Raw genomic sequence first — 18,290 nt, 5'->3', positions numbered from 1 at the left:
CATGCCAAAGCCACAAAAAGGCAGGATACAAGTCCCCATGCCCTGTCATCAAGCTCAGTATCCTGTGCCCAACCCAGAAACCCAAAGCGTAGCAACATTCCAGAGCTGAGATTGTGATGTCATAATGCCTCAGTCCACCAATGCCTAAGAGCCAGCCTCAGCAGTGATGTCACAATGGCTTGGTTGTCCTATACTCAGCTCACACAAGAATTACCATACTAGACAGACTGAAGGTGTGGCTCACTGGTAGAGCTGCTGCCTCTGCACTGAGAGCTTGTGAGATCAAATCTCAGCACTGCTCCTTGTGACCTTGGGCAAGTCACTTAATCCTCCACTGCCCACCACTTTGAATGCCCAAATCCCCATTCACCTTAAACACTGCTCCACACTAAAGAGCGTATGGAATATTGCCCTTGTCATTTGCCTGTTTTGGTTCCCACTCCATGTCAATTGCTTGTTTTTTCTGCTGACATTAAGGTGAAATTTTTAAAAAAACAACCTCAATTACAGACAAAAAAGGTACGGCGTGTTTATGACTTCTCTCGTATGTGTCCCGTTTTTGTCTTGCAGTGGAACAAGTGGTCTCAAAGGAGAACAGCTGTCTGGACGCAGCCAAGGCCTGTAACCTGAACGACACCTGCAAGAAGTACAGATCGGCTTATATCACGCCCTGTACCAGCAGCATGTCCAACGAAGTGTGCAACAAGAGAAAATGTCACAAGGCCCTACGGCAGTTTTTCGACAAGGTGCCGCCGAAGCACAGCTACGGGATGCTATTCTGCTCCTGCCGGGATGTGGCGTGCTCCGAGCGCAGGCGGCAGACGATTGTCCCCGTGTGCTCCTACGATGACAAGGAGAAGCCGAACTGCTTGTATTTGCAGAAATTCTGCAAGACAAATTACATTTGCAGGTAAGAGGGCCCAGCGGGGCGGCCCCATGATTAACGAGGGGAGCATAGCAGATCCGTAAGAAGTAGGGCTGCAACTCTGCCGAAGACTCTGTGTAAGACTCTGGTGAGACCTCGTTTAGAAAACTGCGCGCAATTCTGGAGGCTGCACCTTCAGAAAGATATAAACAGGATGGAGTCGGTCCAGAGGAAGGCTACTAAAATGGTGTGTGGTCTTCGTGATAAGGCATTAAAGATCTCAATCTGTATACTTTGGAGGAAAGGTGGGAGAGGGGAGATTTGATAGAGTCGTTTAAATACCTACGTGGCATAAATGTGCATGAGACGAGTCTCTCATTTGAAAGGAAGCTCTGGAATGAGAGGGCATAAGATGAAGGCTTGGCATAACACTTGCATTGTGAGGTCATAGAACTTTAGTAACATAGAAACATGAAGGCAAACAAAGGCCAAATGATCCATCCAGTCTGCCCATCTGCAAGTAACCATTATCTCTTTCTCTCTCGAGAGATCCCACGTGCATTTAAGCGATATAGGCATTTAAACGTCTCTACCATATTTCCCCTCTCCCTATTGGCTAAGGCTCTTAACATTTGCATCTCCTCTTCCTATAGGCTAAGGCTCTGTGCACCTGCATTGTGAGGTCATAGAACTGCCCATCTGCAGTAACCATTATCTCTTCCTCTCTCCAAGAGATCCCACGTGCCTATCTCAGGCCCTTTTGAATTCAGACACAGCCTCTGTTCCCCGCATTTACCACCCTTTCCGTAAAAAAGTATTTCCTTAGATTACTCCTGAGCCTGTCACCTCTTAACTTTGTCCTATGCCCTCTTATTGCAGAGTTTCCTTTCAAATGAAAGAGCCTCGATTCATGCGCATTTATATTACGTAGGTATTTAAACGTCTCTGTCATATCTCCCCTCTCCCGTCTTTCCTCCAAAGTGTACAGATTGAGATCTTTAAGTCTGTCCCCGTACGCCTTATCACGAAGGCCACACACCATTTTAGTAGCCCCACCCTGTTCTGTCTCCCAACCCTGGCCCCACACAAACCCTATCTTTTTGGGACCACGTCTAGAGGGCATCTGTGCATGTGCAGATGTGATGCAATGATGTCACACGCATGCACGCATGTGTGTGATGTCATCGTATTGCATGCATGCGTGCGCAGATGCCCTCCAGTCATGGCCCTGAGCGCAACGGTTTTCAAAACCTGGACAAAGTGCCGGGATTTGAAAATCCATCTGGACACCTGGGGAGTCCTGTAAAAAGAGGACATGTCCAGGTAAATCTGCCCCAGCCTGTCTGAAATCGGCCCTGCCCATTTCCCTACTGGACTGCTAAGGAACGGGCAAGTATGCCTGACAATATAAAGTGAGGGGCTCAATGCTCCGGGGGGGGGGGGGGGGTGATGGCTCTGCCCCTGTTTCCGGGAGGGGAGTAATAGGCATTGTAGCTGTCCCATTTCAAATTAGCCTTGGATAGTCAATGACAGTGGCCAGACATGGTCTGACGTTCAATATCCGGGACTAATTCTGTCCGCAGCAGTCAGCGTTTAAAAAGCACTAACCACCGTGGTGAAAAAGGCCTGGAACGTTTGTGCTTCCAAGATTTTGGGTGGGTTTTTCCACTAGCTCCCGCCCATTTCTATTTAGGGCTCCTATTGTCAAGCCACGCTAGTGGGGTTAACATCACGCGTTAACCCCCGCGCTGGCCAAAAACTACCGCCCGCTCAAGAGGAGGCGGTGGTGGCTAGCGCGTCCCGCGGTTTAGCGGCTTGATAAAAGGAGCCCTTAGTTTCATTTCATTTGGGTTCCTTCATTTCTTTCCACGTCTTGTCGCCTGTTAATTTGCGTTAGCGTGCACTCGTTAGCGCAGACTTAAACAAAATTGAACCCAATAAAAGTGCAGAATTCCTATTTACTCAGAATTCTTGGCTAAGAGAAACACGATTGAATGTTTTAAAACCTTTTCTCCTAATTTTTTTTTTTTTTTTTCCCTGCAAACCGTAACCTTTTGGTTCAGTGTTTCAAGTTAGAGAACTTCTGTAGCATTTCATGTAGGACGCAATCTACAAAACAGCCGTGTGCTATCTGTAGCATTCTTAGAGACTTAGGGCTCCTTTTACTAAGGTACGCTCGTGTTTTTAGCGCACGCAGGAAATTACCACGCGCACTGCTTCTAGAACTAACCCCAGCTCAATGCTGGCATTAAGGTCTAGCGCGCGAGGCAATGTAGCACGCGCTATTCCGCGCATTAAAGCCCGAACGTGGCTTAGTAAAAGGAGCCCTTAGTCTCGATAACCTCGGTCAAATTTCGACATGGTTTTTGCAAGTACAGTGGTACCTCAGTTTACGAGTGCACCGTTTTGCGAGTGTTTTGCAAGATGAGCAAAACATTCGCAAAATCGGTGCCTCGGAAACCGAGCGTGGCTTGATTTACAAGCGCCCCCCCCCCCCTTCACGATCCAGCACCCTCCCCCCGCGATCCGGCACCCTCCCCCCGTGATCTGGCACCGGCACCAACGCACAGGACATGCCGGTGCCGGTGCCCAGATGACGGTAAGAAGCGGCAGGGGAGTGCCCAATAGCAGCGGGGGGGGGGGGACCGGATCAAGGCGGGGGGTGCCAGATCATGGCGGGGGGGGGGTGCCCAATCACGTCAGGAGGGATGCCGGATCGCAGCTGGGGGTGCCCAATCACATCAGGGGGGGTGCCGGATCGCAGCGGGGGGTGCCCAATCGCGGCAGTGGGAGTGTCCAATCATGGGGGGGGCCGGATCGCAGGGGGGCCTACGGGGGGAGCAATGCCGGTTCTCGAGGGGGGTGGGAACGTATCAAAGCGAGTTTCCATTATTTCCTATGGGGAAACTCGCTTTGATAAACGAGCATTTTGGATTACGAGCTGCTCCTGGAACGGATTATGCTCGTAATCCAAGGTATTACTGTATTTTTAACGCTGTGAATTGTGTCCAGTAGTTCTATGATTTGGTTTTCTTGCTAGAGATTAACTGTTTCTTTATGCATAGTTGATCTGTAATGCTATTTTATTTTTTAGGGATCTGCCCAAAAAATGTTTCAGGGTCATTTTTGGACATTTCTTTAGCTTGTTTGATTTAATAATACATTTTTAATGTATATTTGAAAACGGCTGAGGGGAGATATGATTGAAATGTGCAAAATCCTGACTGGTATAGAACGAGTACAAGTGAATTAATATTTTACTCCATCAAAAATGACAAAGACTAGGGGACACTGGATGAAATTACAGGGAAATACTTATAAAACCAGTAGGAGGAAATATTGTTTGCACTCAAAGAAGAGTTAAGCTCTGGAAAGCGCTGCCAAAGGTTGTAGTAAGAGCAGTTAACATAGCTGGTTTTTTTTTTAAAAAAGGGTTGGACAAGTTCTTGGAGGAAAAGTCTATACACTTTTCCCGCCGTATTTGCAGTTTCAGCATTCACAGATTCAATTATTTGCGGTTTTTAGTTTGCTGGCTCCTCCCCCCAATTACATCAGCTTGCATAGAGAAATCGCTGATACCAAGCGTTTACAGAGAAAATTGCTGATTCCCAGCACTTTCTCCACTGTGCTTTGCCTCTCATTCAGGAACAGGCCAGGTTTCCCACCATGTTATTTGTGGTTTCACCATATTCCTGATGGTTTATAATAGAAAACAGCAAATAACGTATGAAAAACTTATTTACGGTTTTTCTGTATTCACGGGTCTGTTAATCCCCCTATCACAGCGAATATGGAGGGATAAGTGTAGTCTGCTATTGAGAAAGACACGGGGGAAGCCACTGCTTGCCCTCGATCGGTACCATGGAATGTTGCTTCTATTTGGGTTTCTACCAGGTACTTGTGACCTGGATTGGCCACTGTGAAAACAGGATATTGGGCTAGATGGACCATTGGTCTGACCCAGTAGGGCTGTTCTTCTGTTCTTATGTGAGTACAATCGAGCCATTGTGACATCACTGATGAAGTTGGCTCTTCAGCGTTGGTGGAATGAGGCATTATGACATCACAGTGTGAGTTCTGGAATGTTGCTACTCTTTGTGTTTCTACCAGGTACTTGTGACCTGGATTTGCCACTGTGAAAACAGGACACTGGCTAGATGGACCATTGGTCTGACCCAGTAGGGCTGTTCTTCTGTGAGTACAATCGAGCCATTGTGACATCACTGATGAAGTTGGCTCTTCAGCGTTGGTGGAATGAGGCATTATGACATCACAGTGCGAGTTCTGGAATGTTGCTACTCTTTGTGTTTCTACCAGGTACTTGTGACCTGGATTTGCCACTGTGAAAACAGGACACTGGCTAGATGGACCATTGGTCTGACCCAGTAGGGCTGTTCTTCTGTTCTTATGTGAGTACAATCGAGCCATTGTGACATCACTGATGAAGTTGGCTCTTCAGCGTTGGTGGAATGAGGCATTATGACATCACAGTGTGAGTTCTGGAATGTTGCTACTCTTTGTGTTTCTACCAGGTACTTGTGACCTGGATTGGCCACTGTGAAAACAGGATACTGGGCTAGATGGACCATTGGTCTGACCCAGTAGGGCTGTTCTTCTGTGAGTACAATCGAGCCATTGTGACATCACTGATGAAGTTGGCTCTTCAGCGTTGGTGGAATGAGGCATTATGACATCACAGTGTGAGTTCTGGAATGTTGCTACTCTTTGTGTTTCTACCAGGTACTTGTGACCTGGATTTCCTACTGTGAAAACAGGACACTGGCTAGATGGACCATTGGTCTGACCCAGTAGGGCTGTTCTTCTGTTCTTCTGTGAGTACAATCGAGCCATTGTGACATCACTGATGAAGTTGGCTCTTCAGCGTTGGTGGAATGAAGCATTATGACATCACAGTGTGAGTTCTGGAATGTTGCTACTCTTTGTGTTTCTACCAGGTACTTGTGACCTGGATTTGCCACTGTGAAAACAGGACACTGGCTAGATGGACCATTGGTCTGACCCAGTAGGGCTGTTCTTCTGTTCTTATGTGAGTACAATCGAGCCATTGTGACATCATTGATGAAGTTGGCTCTTCAGCGTTGGTGGAATGAGGCATTATGACATCACAGTGTGAGTTCTGGAATGTTGCTACTCTTTGTGTTTCTACCAGGTACTTGTGACCTGGATTTGCTACTGTGAAAACAGGACACTGGCTAGATGGACCATTGGTCTGACCCAGTAGGGCTGTTCTTCTGTTCTTATGTGAGTACAATCGAGCCATTGTGACATCATTGATGAAGTTGGCTCTTCAGCGTTGGTGGAATGAGGCATTATGACATCACAGTGTGAGTTCTGGAATGTTGCTACTCTTTGTGTTTCTACCAGGTACTTGTGACCTGGATTTGCCACTGTGAAAACAGGATACTGGGCTAGATGGACCATTGGTCTGACCCAGTAGGGCTGTTCTTCTGTGAGTACAATCAAGCCATTGTGACATCACTGATGAAGTTGGCTCTTCAGCGTTGGTGGAATGAGGCATTATGACATCACAGTGTGAGTTCTGGAATGTTGCTACTCTTTGTGTTTCTACCAGGTACTTGTGACCTGGATTTCCTACTGTGAAAACAGGACACTGGCTAGATGGACCATTGGTCTGACCCAGTAGGGCTCTTCTTATGTTCTAATTGACTTAACACATAGGTTAATGCATGTTAAATTGATTTTTGAGGCAGTGCAATGGACAGAAGGTGCAGTAACAAATGCATATTCCTAGTCTCATTTGTGCAGTGTTGGCTTATATGGGAACAAATTTCCGTAAACCACGTGGCTTTCACCAGTACTTTTGAACTCATTCACCTTTATCGGCTTTTCAAAGTGATTTTGCCCATCTATTTATGCTGTTGATCTTCTATGGAAAACTGAACCCCAAATTTTATATATGATGCTCAAAACTGCATATGCAAATATCGGTGTGTGCCCAATTTGCATGTACAATTTAATTGATAAACAAGGTAATAAGCAGCAATAATAGAGATCTAATCGATTAGTGGTGATAATTGGCATCTGTTTGGATTTATGTGTGCGTCCATCAGGGGGCTCGAGGGAGATGATTTTGAGGAGAGTTTAATTTTATTGCTACAGACAGTAAGAATAACTGGTTATTTAATCAGGCTTTTTTTTTTCATGTGAAGCTCGGGGAACTTAGTTTGAGGCTGACTTGGCAGGGGCAGAGGCCTAAGCTGTAACCTTATCCCTTATGTGTACCATTTTTGGCTCACATGTCTAAAAGAAGATAAATTGTGCTATTCATCTCCCTCCCTGCTTTTTCTGCCAGTGCTATGTTGTCTAGTTTTTGGTTACTGTCAATCTATTCATGAACCAGTTGCCTAAACTTGTTTTCAGACCACTTTGATATTGTATTAAATAACGGAAACTTTACAAAATTTCTCTGCCAGGTAAGAGTACGAGCAGGCAAGAGCTGTCCCTGAGATCCAAAGTTCAGACAGTCAACAAATAAGTCTGGAGTGGTTGGTTACGTCTCCCCCTGTCCAAGGTGGTCCAGACAGAGACTAGGACAGTTTGTTCAATTGAGATGTTGGCACAAAAACTAGGGTTACTAGACGTCCGGATTTCCCCTTTTCGAAGACATGTCCTGGGGTCTGGACGGCTTTTCAAAACCCGGCACTTTGTCCGGATTTTGAAAAGCTTCTCCACATCGTGTTGGCCAGAAGGGCATCTACGTGAGGGCAGGCAGTTTTCAGTGTACTGGGGGGGGGTTCCCTATCCCAACCCCCCCCCCCCAAGGTTCAGCCACTTTTACGCCTTACCATTAGCGTTCTGAGGGGGTTGAGGGGAACCCCCACTACATGTATAACTGCTTGCGCTCCTACTGGGAGGAGTGTGTGGGGGGGGAAACTTCCCCCCCCCCACTACACTGAAAACTCCCAAACAGTGAGAGAACAGAAGTTTACAGTGTACTGGGGGGGTCCCCCTCCCAATCCCCCCCAACAGGAGCGCGACCAGTTCTAAGTGTATTGTGGGGTTCCTCCTCCCAGAATGCTAACAATAAGGCATGTCGGAGCGCAATTGTCGGTGTACCTATAATTCTGACTGAAAAAGTAAACATGAAGATTTGTAAAATTTACGGGCTAATTACATAAAGAGTTTCTATGCATAAAGCCAACTGTACCTGCAAAAAAAGCCTTCAACCCCCATAGAAGACCCATGTTGCTTCTGAGCATGTAATATTGCTACTCCTTGGGTTTTGGCCATGTACTAGCGACCTGGATTGGCCACCATGTGAACAGGCTACTGGGTTTGATGGACCATTGGTCGGACCCAGTAAGGCTGTTCTTATGAGGTTGGCAAAGTATTTTCGTTCGTTTTGCTCAATTTGTTAGTTGTAATAGGAGAATGATGTTCTCCATTTGGGTCTTTTGATTTTCTCCATGATCTTTCTGGTTTATGGTAATCCCAAGGCAATAAGAGGGCATCCGTTGAAACTCAGGGGTGGGAAATTTCATGGTGACACCAGAAAATATTTCTTCACCGAAAGGGTGGTTGATCGCTGGAATAGTCTTCCACTACAGGTCATTGAGGCCAGCAGCGTGCCAGATTTTAAGAAAAGATGGGATTGGCACTTGGGATCTCTTCATGGAGGTAGTTAGGGGGTGGGTCATTAGTGGGCAGACTAGATGGGCCGTGGCCCTTTTCTGCCGTCAGTTTCTATGTTTCTATGTTTATCGCTCTTGTGCATTGGGTTTTTTCAACTAATGATGCTACAGTGTTTTGTGCAGTCTCCTTTGTTTTTTTCCATTCCGCATGGTTTAGGTCTGGGTTGGAATTGATTATTTTTTCCCTAGAGTAATTGTGTATCTATTTTTCCTTGGTTTTGATTACTTTTCCTGTTGTTTGTACGTTTCTGTGGGGTGACCTGTAGTTTATGGAAAATCTGCGTAGGCAATGGTCTGGCCATAATAGTGGTAAAGCCATTCATTTTCGGATAGTAGGTTGGGTTCATTTCTTGCGACCATGTCTAGTGAGTGGCCTTTTTCATGGGTAGAGACTGATATCGTGTCTAGGAACGAGGAATTGTTTAAAATCTATTATGTTTTTATTGTGTATATTTTCTACGTTGGAGGGAGTTAAAATATCAAATATTTTCCACATGAAAAAGCATCAGATGAGTTTTTTTAAACCCTATAGTTGATAGAAATCTACTAAATGGACACCACCAGACAATAAATCTATCAAATTAATTTTTGTATGAATTAAACAGTGAAATTGATTATGGAGACCATTTCTTCAATGTATATTGATCATCATTCTCTTCCTCTATGAAAGATTAATGTTCTTTGGCATAAAACAACATAGCCCAGAAATGAAAGCTTTCTTGGTACCATCGGGCTTTGTAGTAAGAACAACCCACCATTATCTGAACCTGTTCAAGAAACAGCAGGGTAAGAAACGAATGCCGGCTCATTATCTTTTTACGAGAATTCACAATGACTCCATGCAAGCAGCAGTTCTAAATGAGAAGTGAAATGCAAAGTACTTTCCAATTATTTTGATGTAATTCCAAAATGTTCTCATAAGGAACAGGCAAACCTGCATCATTTTATTATGTGAAAACCGCAGCTAGTTTAAAAGTGTCAATTGAGGAACTTTTGTTTCTTCAATAATTTCACATTTTTAAAAACGGGAAAAGAAATCGCTGTCAGTGTTCTTGGTGTCATTCAGGAATCTGAATTAGATTTTCAATTCCAATTGTCCAATGGGAAGTATCATTCATCATTCATTTATATATACAAGCTTACCGGCGCATGCGCTGCTAAAACAGCATGATCCCTGCCGCTGTGGTGTGTGATCCGTGGCCGTGTTCCATTTTAGAACCCGGCGGCAGGGAACATTCTGGCCACTCCCCTCCTCCCGCCCTCACTCACCAACCAGAAGCGCAGGCAAGCTCTCTCCCTGCCCGCGTCCTCGGCAGGGAACACACCTCCCGCCCTCGCTCACCACTGCCACCGCTGATCCTCCTCTTCAGAGCAGCCTGCGATCGTGGCCGACTTTAAAGAACCTCGCAGGCCGCTCTCCAACCTCAGTAGTACGTTCCCTCTGACGCATGGGATGGCGTCAGAGGGAACGTGCTACCGAGTTGGAGAGTGGCCTGCGAGGTTCGCTAAAGCCGGCTACCACGATCGCAGACTGCTTTGAAGAGGAGCAGGCCAGAAGACGCCGGGATGGAGGGAAGGTAAGAAGGGGATCGATACAGGGGGCCAGGGGGAGAGGGAAAGGGAAAGGGAAAGGGGGCTGCTTTGGGGGGAGGGGTGTGCTGGGGTCCGACAGCTTTGCTCGGGGGGGGGGGGGGGGAGACAGAAGGACACAGAGAGCGGCCACGGAGAGAGAGATAAAGAAACACAGACAGACAGACACATCTAATCTAGCACCCGCTAATGTAACGGGCTTAAAGACTAGTCATTTATATATTTATTTATTCAATTTTCTAAACCATTCACCCAGGGGAGCTCAGAACGATTTACATGAATTTATTCAGGTACTCAAGCATTTTTCTCTATCTGTCCCAGTAGGCTCACATTCACCAGCTGGGAAAACTATTGTTCCCTAGGCTGCCTCTAAAAAGAGGACATGTCTGGGTTTCCCCGGACATCTGATAACCCTACATGCAAGAGAACTGACCCAATACAGTGACTTTTTCCTTCCAACCTGAGGCCAGTCTTACAGGTTCAAAGAAGAGCGTCCAAGATGGTTGCTATCCAGTCTTTTGCATTGAGTGTCGCATGTATGATTTTCTCCCGGTTGGTGAGAAGTTATATGTGTGTGTTCGCTGCAAAGAGCTCCTAGCTCTCAGAGAGCGAGTACGTTCCCTTGAGGCTGGAGTAGCAGACTTGGAGGAGCTGAGGGAGACAGAGAAATACATAGAGGAGACCTACAGGGATGTTTTAGAGAAGTCCCGCCTCCAGTCTGCTAGCCCCTGTGCTTCCTTGGAGGAGAGAGGTCTCCTAGAAGGAGCGCATCACCCTGGTGAAGTAGGAAATAATCCTGTAGCTAGGACCTGCCCACCAGGGAATGCAATATCCTCTCGCACCAAGGATTTGTCTCCAGGGGTTCCTGCCCAGGAGGGAAAAGTTAGGACAGCGGTTGTAGTTGGTGATTCGATTATTAGGCATGTAGATAGCTGGGTGGCTGGTGGATGTGAGGATCGCCTGGTCACTTGCCTGCCTGGTGCAAAGGTGGCAGACCTCATGCGTCACATAGATAGGATTTTAGATAGTGCTGGGGAGGAGCTAGCTGTAGGTACCAATGACATAGGAAAATGTGGGAGGGAGGTTCTGGAAGCCAAATTTAGGATCTTATGTAGAAAGCTGAAATCCAGATCCTTCAGGGTTGCATTTTCAGAAATGCTCCCAGTTCCATACGCAGGACCCTTGAGGCAGGTAGAGCTCCAAAGTTTCAATGCGTGGTTGAGACGACAGTGAGGAAACCATAGCGTTTTCTGGTTGAATGTCTTCTGGCTGCCATAAGAGTGTGCTCCACGTCTTGTGGTAGGTTCATCCTCTCATCATCCATGCGGTCAGGGCTAAGGAACGCAGGTTGTGGGGGAGGGTAAGGTTCTCGCGTTGTGTAATGAGAACTGCACTGATTGGGAGCAGGGAGAGGTGGGTGAACCGCTATCCCTTGCCGGAACAGGAACCATGGTTGCAGGAGCCCGAACAGGGCAATCATGATCACCGTTGCTCTGTCCTGAAGAATCTTCTGCAGGACTTAGGGTGTTCCAACTCACAGACAGACCGTCGGGGCTGAGACGGCGATGGGTTGATCTCTTTGCGCAGAAGGTTGAGTATTTTGAGTTCGGTTCGGTTGCAAACAGGTCGATGCTCGGTGTGCCCCAGGTGCTGAAGATCTTCTTCATCGCCGCTGGGTTGAGACACCACTCATCGGGATCCAGCTGGTGGCTGAGTCTTTCTGCCAGGTCATTCTGCTCCCACAGGAGGTAAGTTGCCTGGATGGGGCATTGAATGGAGTTGGAGAATTCCCACATGTGGCAAGCTTCCTTGCATAGCGAGGTTGACCCTGTCCCTCCCTGTTTGTTGATATAGTGCAAGGCCACCTGGTTTTCTGTTTGGGTGAGGACTGCCCTGCCTGTTTGAAGGTTTCAAGGGCATTCCCTAAGGCCCTGAGCTCCAGTAGGTGGGTGGTCAGAGGTTGGGTACACTGGTCCCAGTGACGTCTGAGGTGCCCTTTCAGGGATCACATGAGTAGTCTGGTGTGCTGCACAACAAAGACCGGAGCGTGCTGATGATGAGCTGCTGGCAGGGATGCACTGGGCCAGGGATGTCATGGCGTCGATGTGGTAGTCCCGTAGGACGGCCTTGGTCTGCGTGGTGTCGATGACTGCCCAGATGAACGATATCCCCTGGGTGGGTATCAGGTTTGATTTTATGTAGTTGATGAGGAACCCCAGTTCTTGGAGGAGGGTTATGGTGGTTGACGGGGCTGCCAGCTGTCGAGATAAGATAGGGCGCGCACCCCTTGAAGGCGAGGATGTGCCACTGCCACGCACTTTGTGAACGCTCTTGGAGCCGTTGAGAGTCCAAGGGGCAGGACCTTGTACTGGAGGCGTCTGTCTTGGCTTTAGAAGCGACGATGCCTCCTGTGGGCTGGGTGCATGGGATACTAGCCAATACTCGGGCTGTAACAGGGCCAAGACTGTACCCAGAGAGTGCATCTGGACCTTGTGTATGCATCTGTTGAGCTTACAGAGATCCAGGAACGAGCGTTGTCCTTGTCCATGGTGACGCGGGGGTTCCTGGAGTAGAAACCCCTTGGTGATCTCCTCTGTTCGTCACCGCCTCTATTGATTCTGCCGAAGGAGGTCCTCTCCTTGCTGCAGGAAAGTTGGGTCGTCAGAAGGAGGGTGCCCCGCCCACTCGGGGGGAGCGGGAGTGGAGACGAATTCGGAATCCCTGCTTGATGATGCTGAGGGCCCACTGGTCGATGGTGATCCTGGGCCAAGCCTTCGCAGACAATCTGATCCTGCTGGGCCGGAGGGTGGTCAAGGTTCTGTTTTTGTCTTGGGGAGAGGGCTAGGGATTAGGGGGAAGCAGGGGGAAATGGGTAGGGCTCGGGCATGCCCAGTGGGGCCCGGGCACTGCACGTGCTCAGAGAAAAAAAAAAAAAAAAAAGATGAGGGATTTAGATTGGTTAGGAACTGGGCAACTTTATGGGAAAGGGGGAGCTTGTTCCAAAAGGATGGACTCCACCTTAACCGGGATGGAACCAGGCTGCTGGCGCTAGCGTTTAAAAAGGAGATAGAGCAGCTTTTAAACTGAGATGTGGGGGAAAGCTGACAGTCACCTGGGAGCGGATGGTTCAGTGTGAGGTATCCTTGGAGGATACTATTGAAACAGGATATTTAGGGAGTCCCGGTAGAGAGGTTCCAATAATGGTGAAAGAAAGCCAGGAGGGTGTAAGAGGAAGGCAAAGACTCAAATTTTCCCTGTCTTCTCAGCAGCCTGTAGTTGCAAGGAAAAAACACAATTTGAAGTGTCTGTATACAAAAGCTAGAAGCCTAAAAAATAAAATAGGAGAGTTAGATTATAGCACTGAATGATGAGATAGATATAATAATAGGCATCTCGGAGACCTGGTGGAAGGAGGACAATCAATGGGACACTGTATTACATGGGTACAAATTATATCACAGGGGGGGGGGGAGAGGTGGGGGGGGGGTTGCGCTATATGTTAAAGAGAGAATTGAATCAAATCAAATAAACATTCTGCACGACATAGATAGCAGTGTGGAATCCATATGGATAGAAATTCCATGTGTGAAGGAAAGGAATCTAAAGGTAGGGTTATACTACCGTCCCTTGGGGTAAAATGAGCAGACAGATGAAGAAATGTTTTCAGAGATATGGAAAGCTGGAGAATTGGGCGACAGTATAATAATGGGTGATTTCAATTATTACCCCAAATATGGAGAATGAGCAAGTTCAAAATTCCATCTTTCTTACTCAAATATTAAAGAGCAGAGAACTCCCACTACTTAGAGATATCGCATGTAGATTTATCTTCCGCTCTCAGTAAAGAATCCTTACAATCACAAACCTTAGAAAAACTCAAAAAGAGGGAGAAAAAAGGCCTCAGTTCGGCTTCATTTGGCCACAAAAAAACCTCCCATCTTTTATTTGTTTTCAAAAACTGTTAGTAGCAAGTTGAAGACACATCTCTGGAAATAAAGTTCTCTAGAGAAGACGCCACCTGCTAAATCCTATGGCCCCTAATAGCACAAAGATGCAGCCACTTAGCTTTAAGATGGTGATTCGCCGTTCCCCATCTCTACTGCATCGGCTTACCCTGGCGGGTTTCTTTCATCCGCAATCATTCCAATCCAATGTAGGGATCCTATGGGTTCACCCCTGTTTCGCCTCCATCGCTTCTCCGGGAATCTCCCACAACAGCAATACAGAACGGAATCTGCACCCAGCGAAACCAGCAAACGGATTCCGTTCTGTTTTGCTGTTCTGGGAGATGCCTTCCATGGGTTAAGGCCATTTTTACCACAGCAGGAACATGTCCAATTATCTATTAACGGCTATGTGCTAATGTTGCCATTAGGAAGCGGTCATTAAAAATAATTACCGCAGGAGTGCGTATCGCCAGCTATTTGAAGGCACCAACGAAAAAGAGTCATGCGGTAATACTGCAATAACTAGCCATTTAAGCTGCGGTAAGTGTAGGGCAGGGGTGTCAAAGTCCCTCCTCGAGGGCCTCAATCCAGTCGGGTTTTCGGGATTTCCCCAATGAATATGCATGAGATCTATTTGCATGCACTGCTTTCATTGTATGCTAATAGATCTCATGCATATTCATTGGGGAAATTCTGAAAACCCAACTGGATTGCGGCCCTCAAAGAGGGACTTTGACACCCCTGGTGTAAGGTTACCAGTTTTTACTATTGGACAAACTTCTGGGTTTTGGAAAGTCCGTCCTGGAACCCAGACAGTCCTCTAAAAAGAAGACATGTCCAGGTTTTCATGGACCTCTGGTAACCCTTTCTATAGCCAATACATAGTCTTAGGGCAGGGGTAGGCAATTCCGGTCCTCGAGAGCCGGAGCCAGGTCAAGTTTTCAGGAAATCCACAATAAATATGCATTAGATAGATTTGCATCTCAAGGAGGCAGTGCATGCAAATCCATCTCGTACATATTCAATGTGGATATCCTGAAAACCTGACCTGGCTCCAGCTCTCGAGGACCGGAATTGCCTACCCCTGTCTTAGGGTTACCATACGGCTCCAGAAAAAGGAGGACGGATTGAGGCATCCGGGTTTTACTTCCATTGTGCAAAGTAAAACCCGGATGTCTCAATCCGTCCTCCTTTTTCTGGAGCTGTATGGTAACCCTACACCAGGGCTGCCCAAGTCCGGTCCTCAAGATCTACTGGCAGGCCAGGTTTTCTGGATATCCACAATGAACATGCATGAGAAGGCAGTGCAGGCAAATCTCTCTCGTGCATATTCATTGCGGATATCCAGGAAACCTGGCCTGCCAGTAGATCTCGAGGACCGGATTTGGGCAGCCCTGCCCTACACAATCCCACAGTGGCTGCAGTGGTAATAGGGCTGATCCTTATGCACTTGACAGGCAGCAAAAGAAGCCAGAGGCATGAAGGTCTGGTGGCTGAGGGGGACTCGGCAAGTGCACAGACCCAGGCGGAAGAGCCAGCATTGGGTGGAAGCAAATGCAGGCCAGTGCAAGGTTATTAAAAGCCCTGGGCAAACCCTCGGCCTCGTTGCCCCTCCCCCCTGCCCATTTATCTTTCATGCCTCTAAGACCCCTGAGGCTTTGAATAATTAAACTCAACATTATTGATTGCCCCTACATCACCCACCCCGGCACAATCCTGTAACGTATAGATGGACAGCGCACTCATAATTATTAAACCAGGTAATGAAGGCAATATCTAAAAGCCATTTATTCCAAGGAGTGGCAGTTCATGAAGGTAAATGGGTTTGTTTGGGGCTTTGGGGGGGAAAATTAGCCACCCTTTCTGCAGGTAACCATCCCTCTGATTAACCCTTCCCCTTACCTGTATCCATGACAGCCTTTTTGTCTGTCTTGGCTGTTTAGATTGTAAGCTCTTTTGAGCAGGGACTGTGACTGTACAGCGCTATAGAAAAAATGAATAGTAGTCATCGTAGCTATGGTTCTTTGAGGATTTGTGATGTCAGGATCTGTTCTGCTTTCTCTGCTGCCCCCAGGGGCTGCTGTTCTGGGTGACCACCTAGTCTGCATAATGATTAAGCCTATCCTGGCCAATAGGTCCACAGGGACCCTGGTAAAGAGAGAAGGTAGCACAATAAGTTTCTTTCTTCATTCATTTGATGTTTTAGCCTGTCCTCCCCAAGGAACTCGCAAGGGGTTACAAGCATTTTCCCCATCTGTCCCGGTGGGCTCACAATCTATCTAATTGACCTGGGACAGTGGAGGATTAAGTGACTTGCCCAGGGCCCCAAGGAGTAGCACAGGGTTAGTGAGAGGGAGAAAGAAAAGAGAAGGGGGAGTAGCAGGCCGCATTGAATTAAGAGTAGGGTTGCCAGATATTACTAAAGTCAAATCTGGACCCCCCCTAGACCCGCCCCCCAGCCACACCTAGTTCCACATCCCTGCCCCATTACGCCCCAGCCCAGTCCCCAATGCCACTCTAGCCCCTCCCCCGCTGAATGCTCTCATCAGGCAGGAGGAAATCCACACATGCATGGATTTCCTCCTGCCCGATGCAATTTAGAGGAGGCTTTTCAAAACCTGGACAAAGTGGCAGGTTTTGAAAAGCTGCCCGGGGAAATCCGGACCTCTGGCAACCCTACCTTATATGGTCTATATTGTATTGGGATAGAACAGAGAACAGGAAGGGGGAGGAGGAGAGGGAGATGGAGAGATAAAGGGTTAATGAGAGGTGAATGGGTCAAATGCCAGGAGAAGTAGAGCATAGGAGCCAGCTCTGTGGGTGCTGTGGCTGCTTGACCCCCCCCCCCCCCCCCCCCCAATATTGAAGAAACTCTTTGACCATGCCAGGGGCAGGTCTTTTCTGTTTGGTTTAACACCCCAAGAATTTTGAAAAGTTGGCTCCTATGCTGGAGTGTCCTGGAAGATGGGGGGAACCCAGAATTCCCGGTTGTGTGTTCATCTCTCGCGCGTCGTTCCAGGCAGCAGAGAGACATCAATCCTGACATCATCGCCTTCTCCTGCTTCTTTGATTCTCAGCGGAGGGTTTTATTTTTCAAATACTGTCTGGTTTATGAGACACAAGGGTTAGCGTGAAAAGTATTAAAATCAGATAATGAAGTGCAATCCAAATAAGCTGGGTTGATTTAGAATCCCACCCAAGTGTATCATTTCCTTCGCTTTCAACGGAGACATAGTAGTTTGGAAATAAAACCATTGTAATATATGATCTTTTTGTGGGTAAGAGGTGAAGCTATTATCTGCTTGCGATTTACTTTCTGGGAGTTGGAATAAGGAAGCCCAAGTGGCTAATCCGGAGACTAAAGTCACTTCACTGGCTTCCCATCCGTTTCCGAATACAATTCAAACTCCTCTTACTGACCTACAAATGCACTCACTCTCTCTCTTCACTGATCTCCCCCTATGAATCCCCCCCCCCCCCCCCGTGAGCTCCGCTCAACTGGTAAGTCCCTCCTTTCTTCAACTGCAACTCCAGACTCTGTCCCTTCTGCCTTGCTGCGCCGTATGCTTGGAACAAGCTGCCCGAATCCCTACGGCGGGCTCCGTCTCTGGCAGTGTTCAAGGCCCATTTTAAAGCCCACCTCTTTGAGAGTGCTTTTGACTCCTCTCATCTTGGGTTCTGCATCCCCAACCCTATATGTCATGTCTGTTCAAGTTAGATTGTAAGCTCTTCTGAGCAGGGGCAGTCTATAAATGTCAGCCCACCTCTTTGAGAGTGCTTTCGACTCCTCTCATCTTGGGTTCTGCATCCCCAACCCTATATGTCATGTCTGTCCAAGTTAGATTGTAAGCTCTTCTGAGCAGGGACAGTCTATAAATGTCAAAAAGTACAGCACTATATATATGATAAGTAGTAGTACTAGATGGCAAAGGGGATGGAACTCCTCTCGTATGAGGAATGACTAAAACGGTTAGGGCTCTTGAGCTTGGAAAAGAGACGGCTGAGGGGAGATATGATAGAACTCTACAGAATCCTGAGTGGAGTAGAACAGGTACAAGTGGATCGATTTTTCACTCCGTCAAAAATTACAAAGACTAGGGGGACACTCGATGAAGTTACAGGGAAATACTTTTAAAAACAATAGGAGGAAATATTTTTTTCACTCAGAGAATAATTAAGCTGTGGAACGCGTTGCCAGAGGATGTGGTAAGAGCG

The 18,290-nt window shown here is 47.3% G+C and overlaps 1 protein-coding gene across 1 annotated transcript in view; it reads left to right on the top strand.

Annotated features, from left to right (window-relative positions):
- The window catches only part of GFRA1 (GDNF family receptor alpha 1), a 287,214-nt gene that overhangs the window by 174,612 nt on the left and 94,312 nt on the right, over positions 1 to 18,290 (top strand). Inside the window, exon 4 of the mRNA XM_033942448.1 lies at positions 571 to 910. Within this exon, the coding sequence (XP_033798339.1) occupies positions 571 to 910 (340 nt within the window). The remainder of the gene's footprint in view (positions 1 to 570; positions 911 to 18,290) is intronic.

The sequence above is a fragment of the Geotrypetes seraphini genome, chromosome 4 (genome assembly GCF_902459505.1).
Source record: "Geotrypetes seraphini chromosome 4, aGeoSer1.1, whole genome shotgun sequence".
Lineage (NCBI taxonomy): Eukaryota > Metazoa > Chordata > Amphibia > Gymnophiona > Dermophiidae > Geotrypetes > Geotrypetes seraphini.
This window is presented reverse-complemented; position numbering and strand designations above follow the sequence as displayed.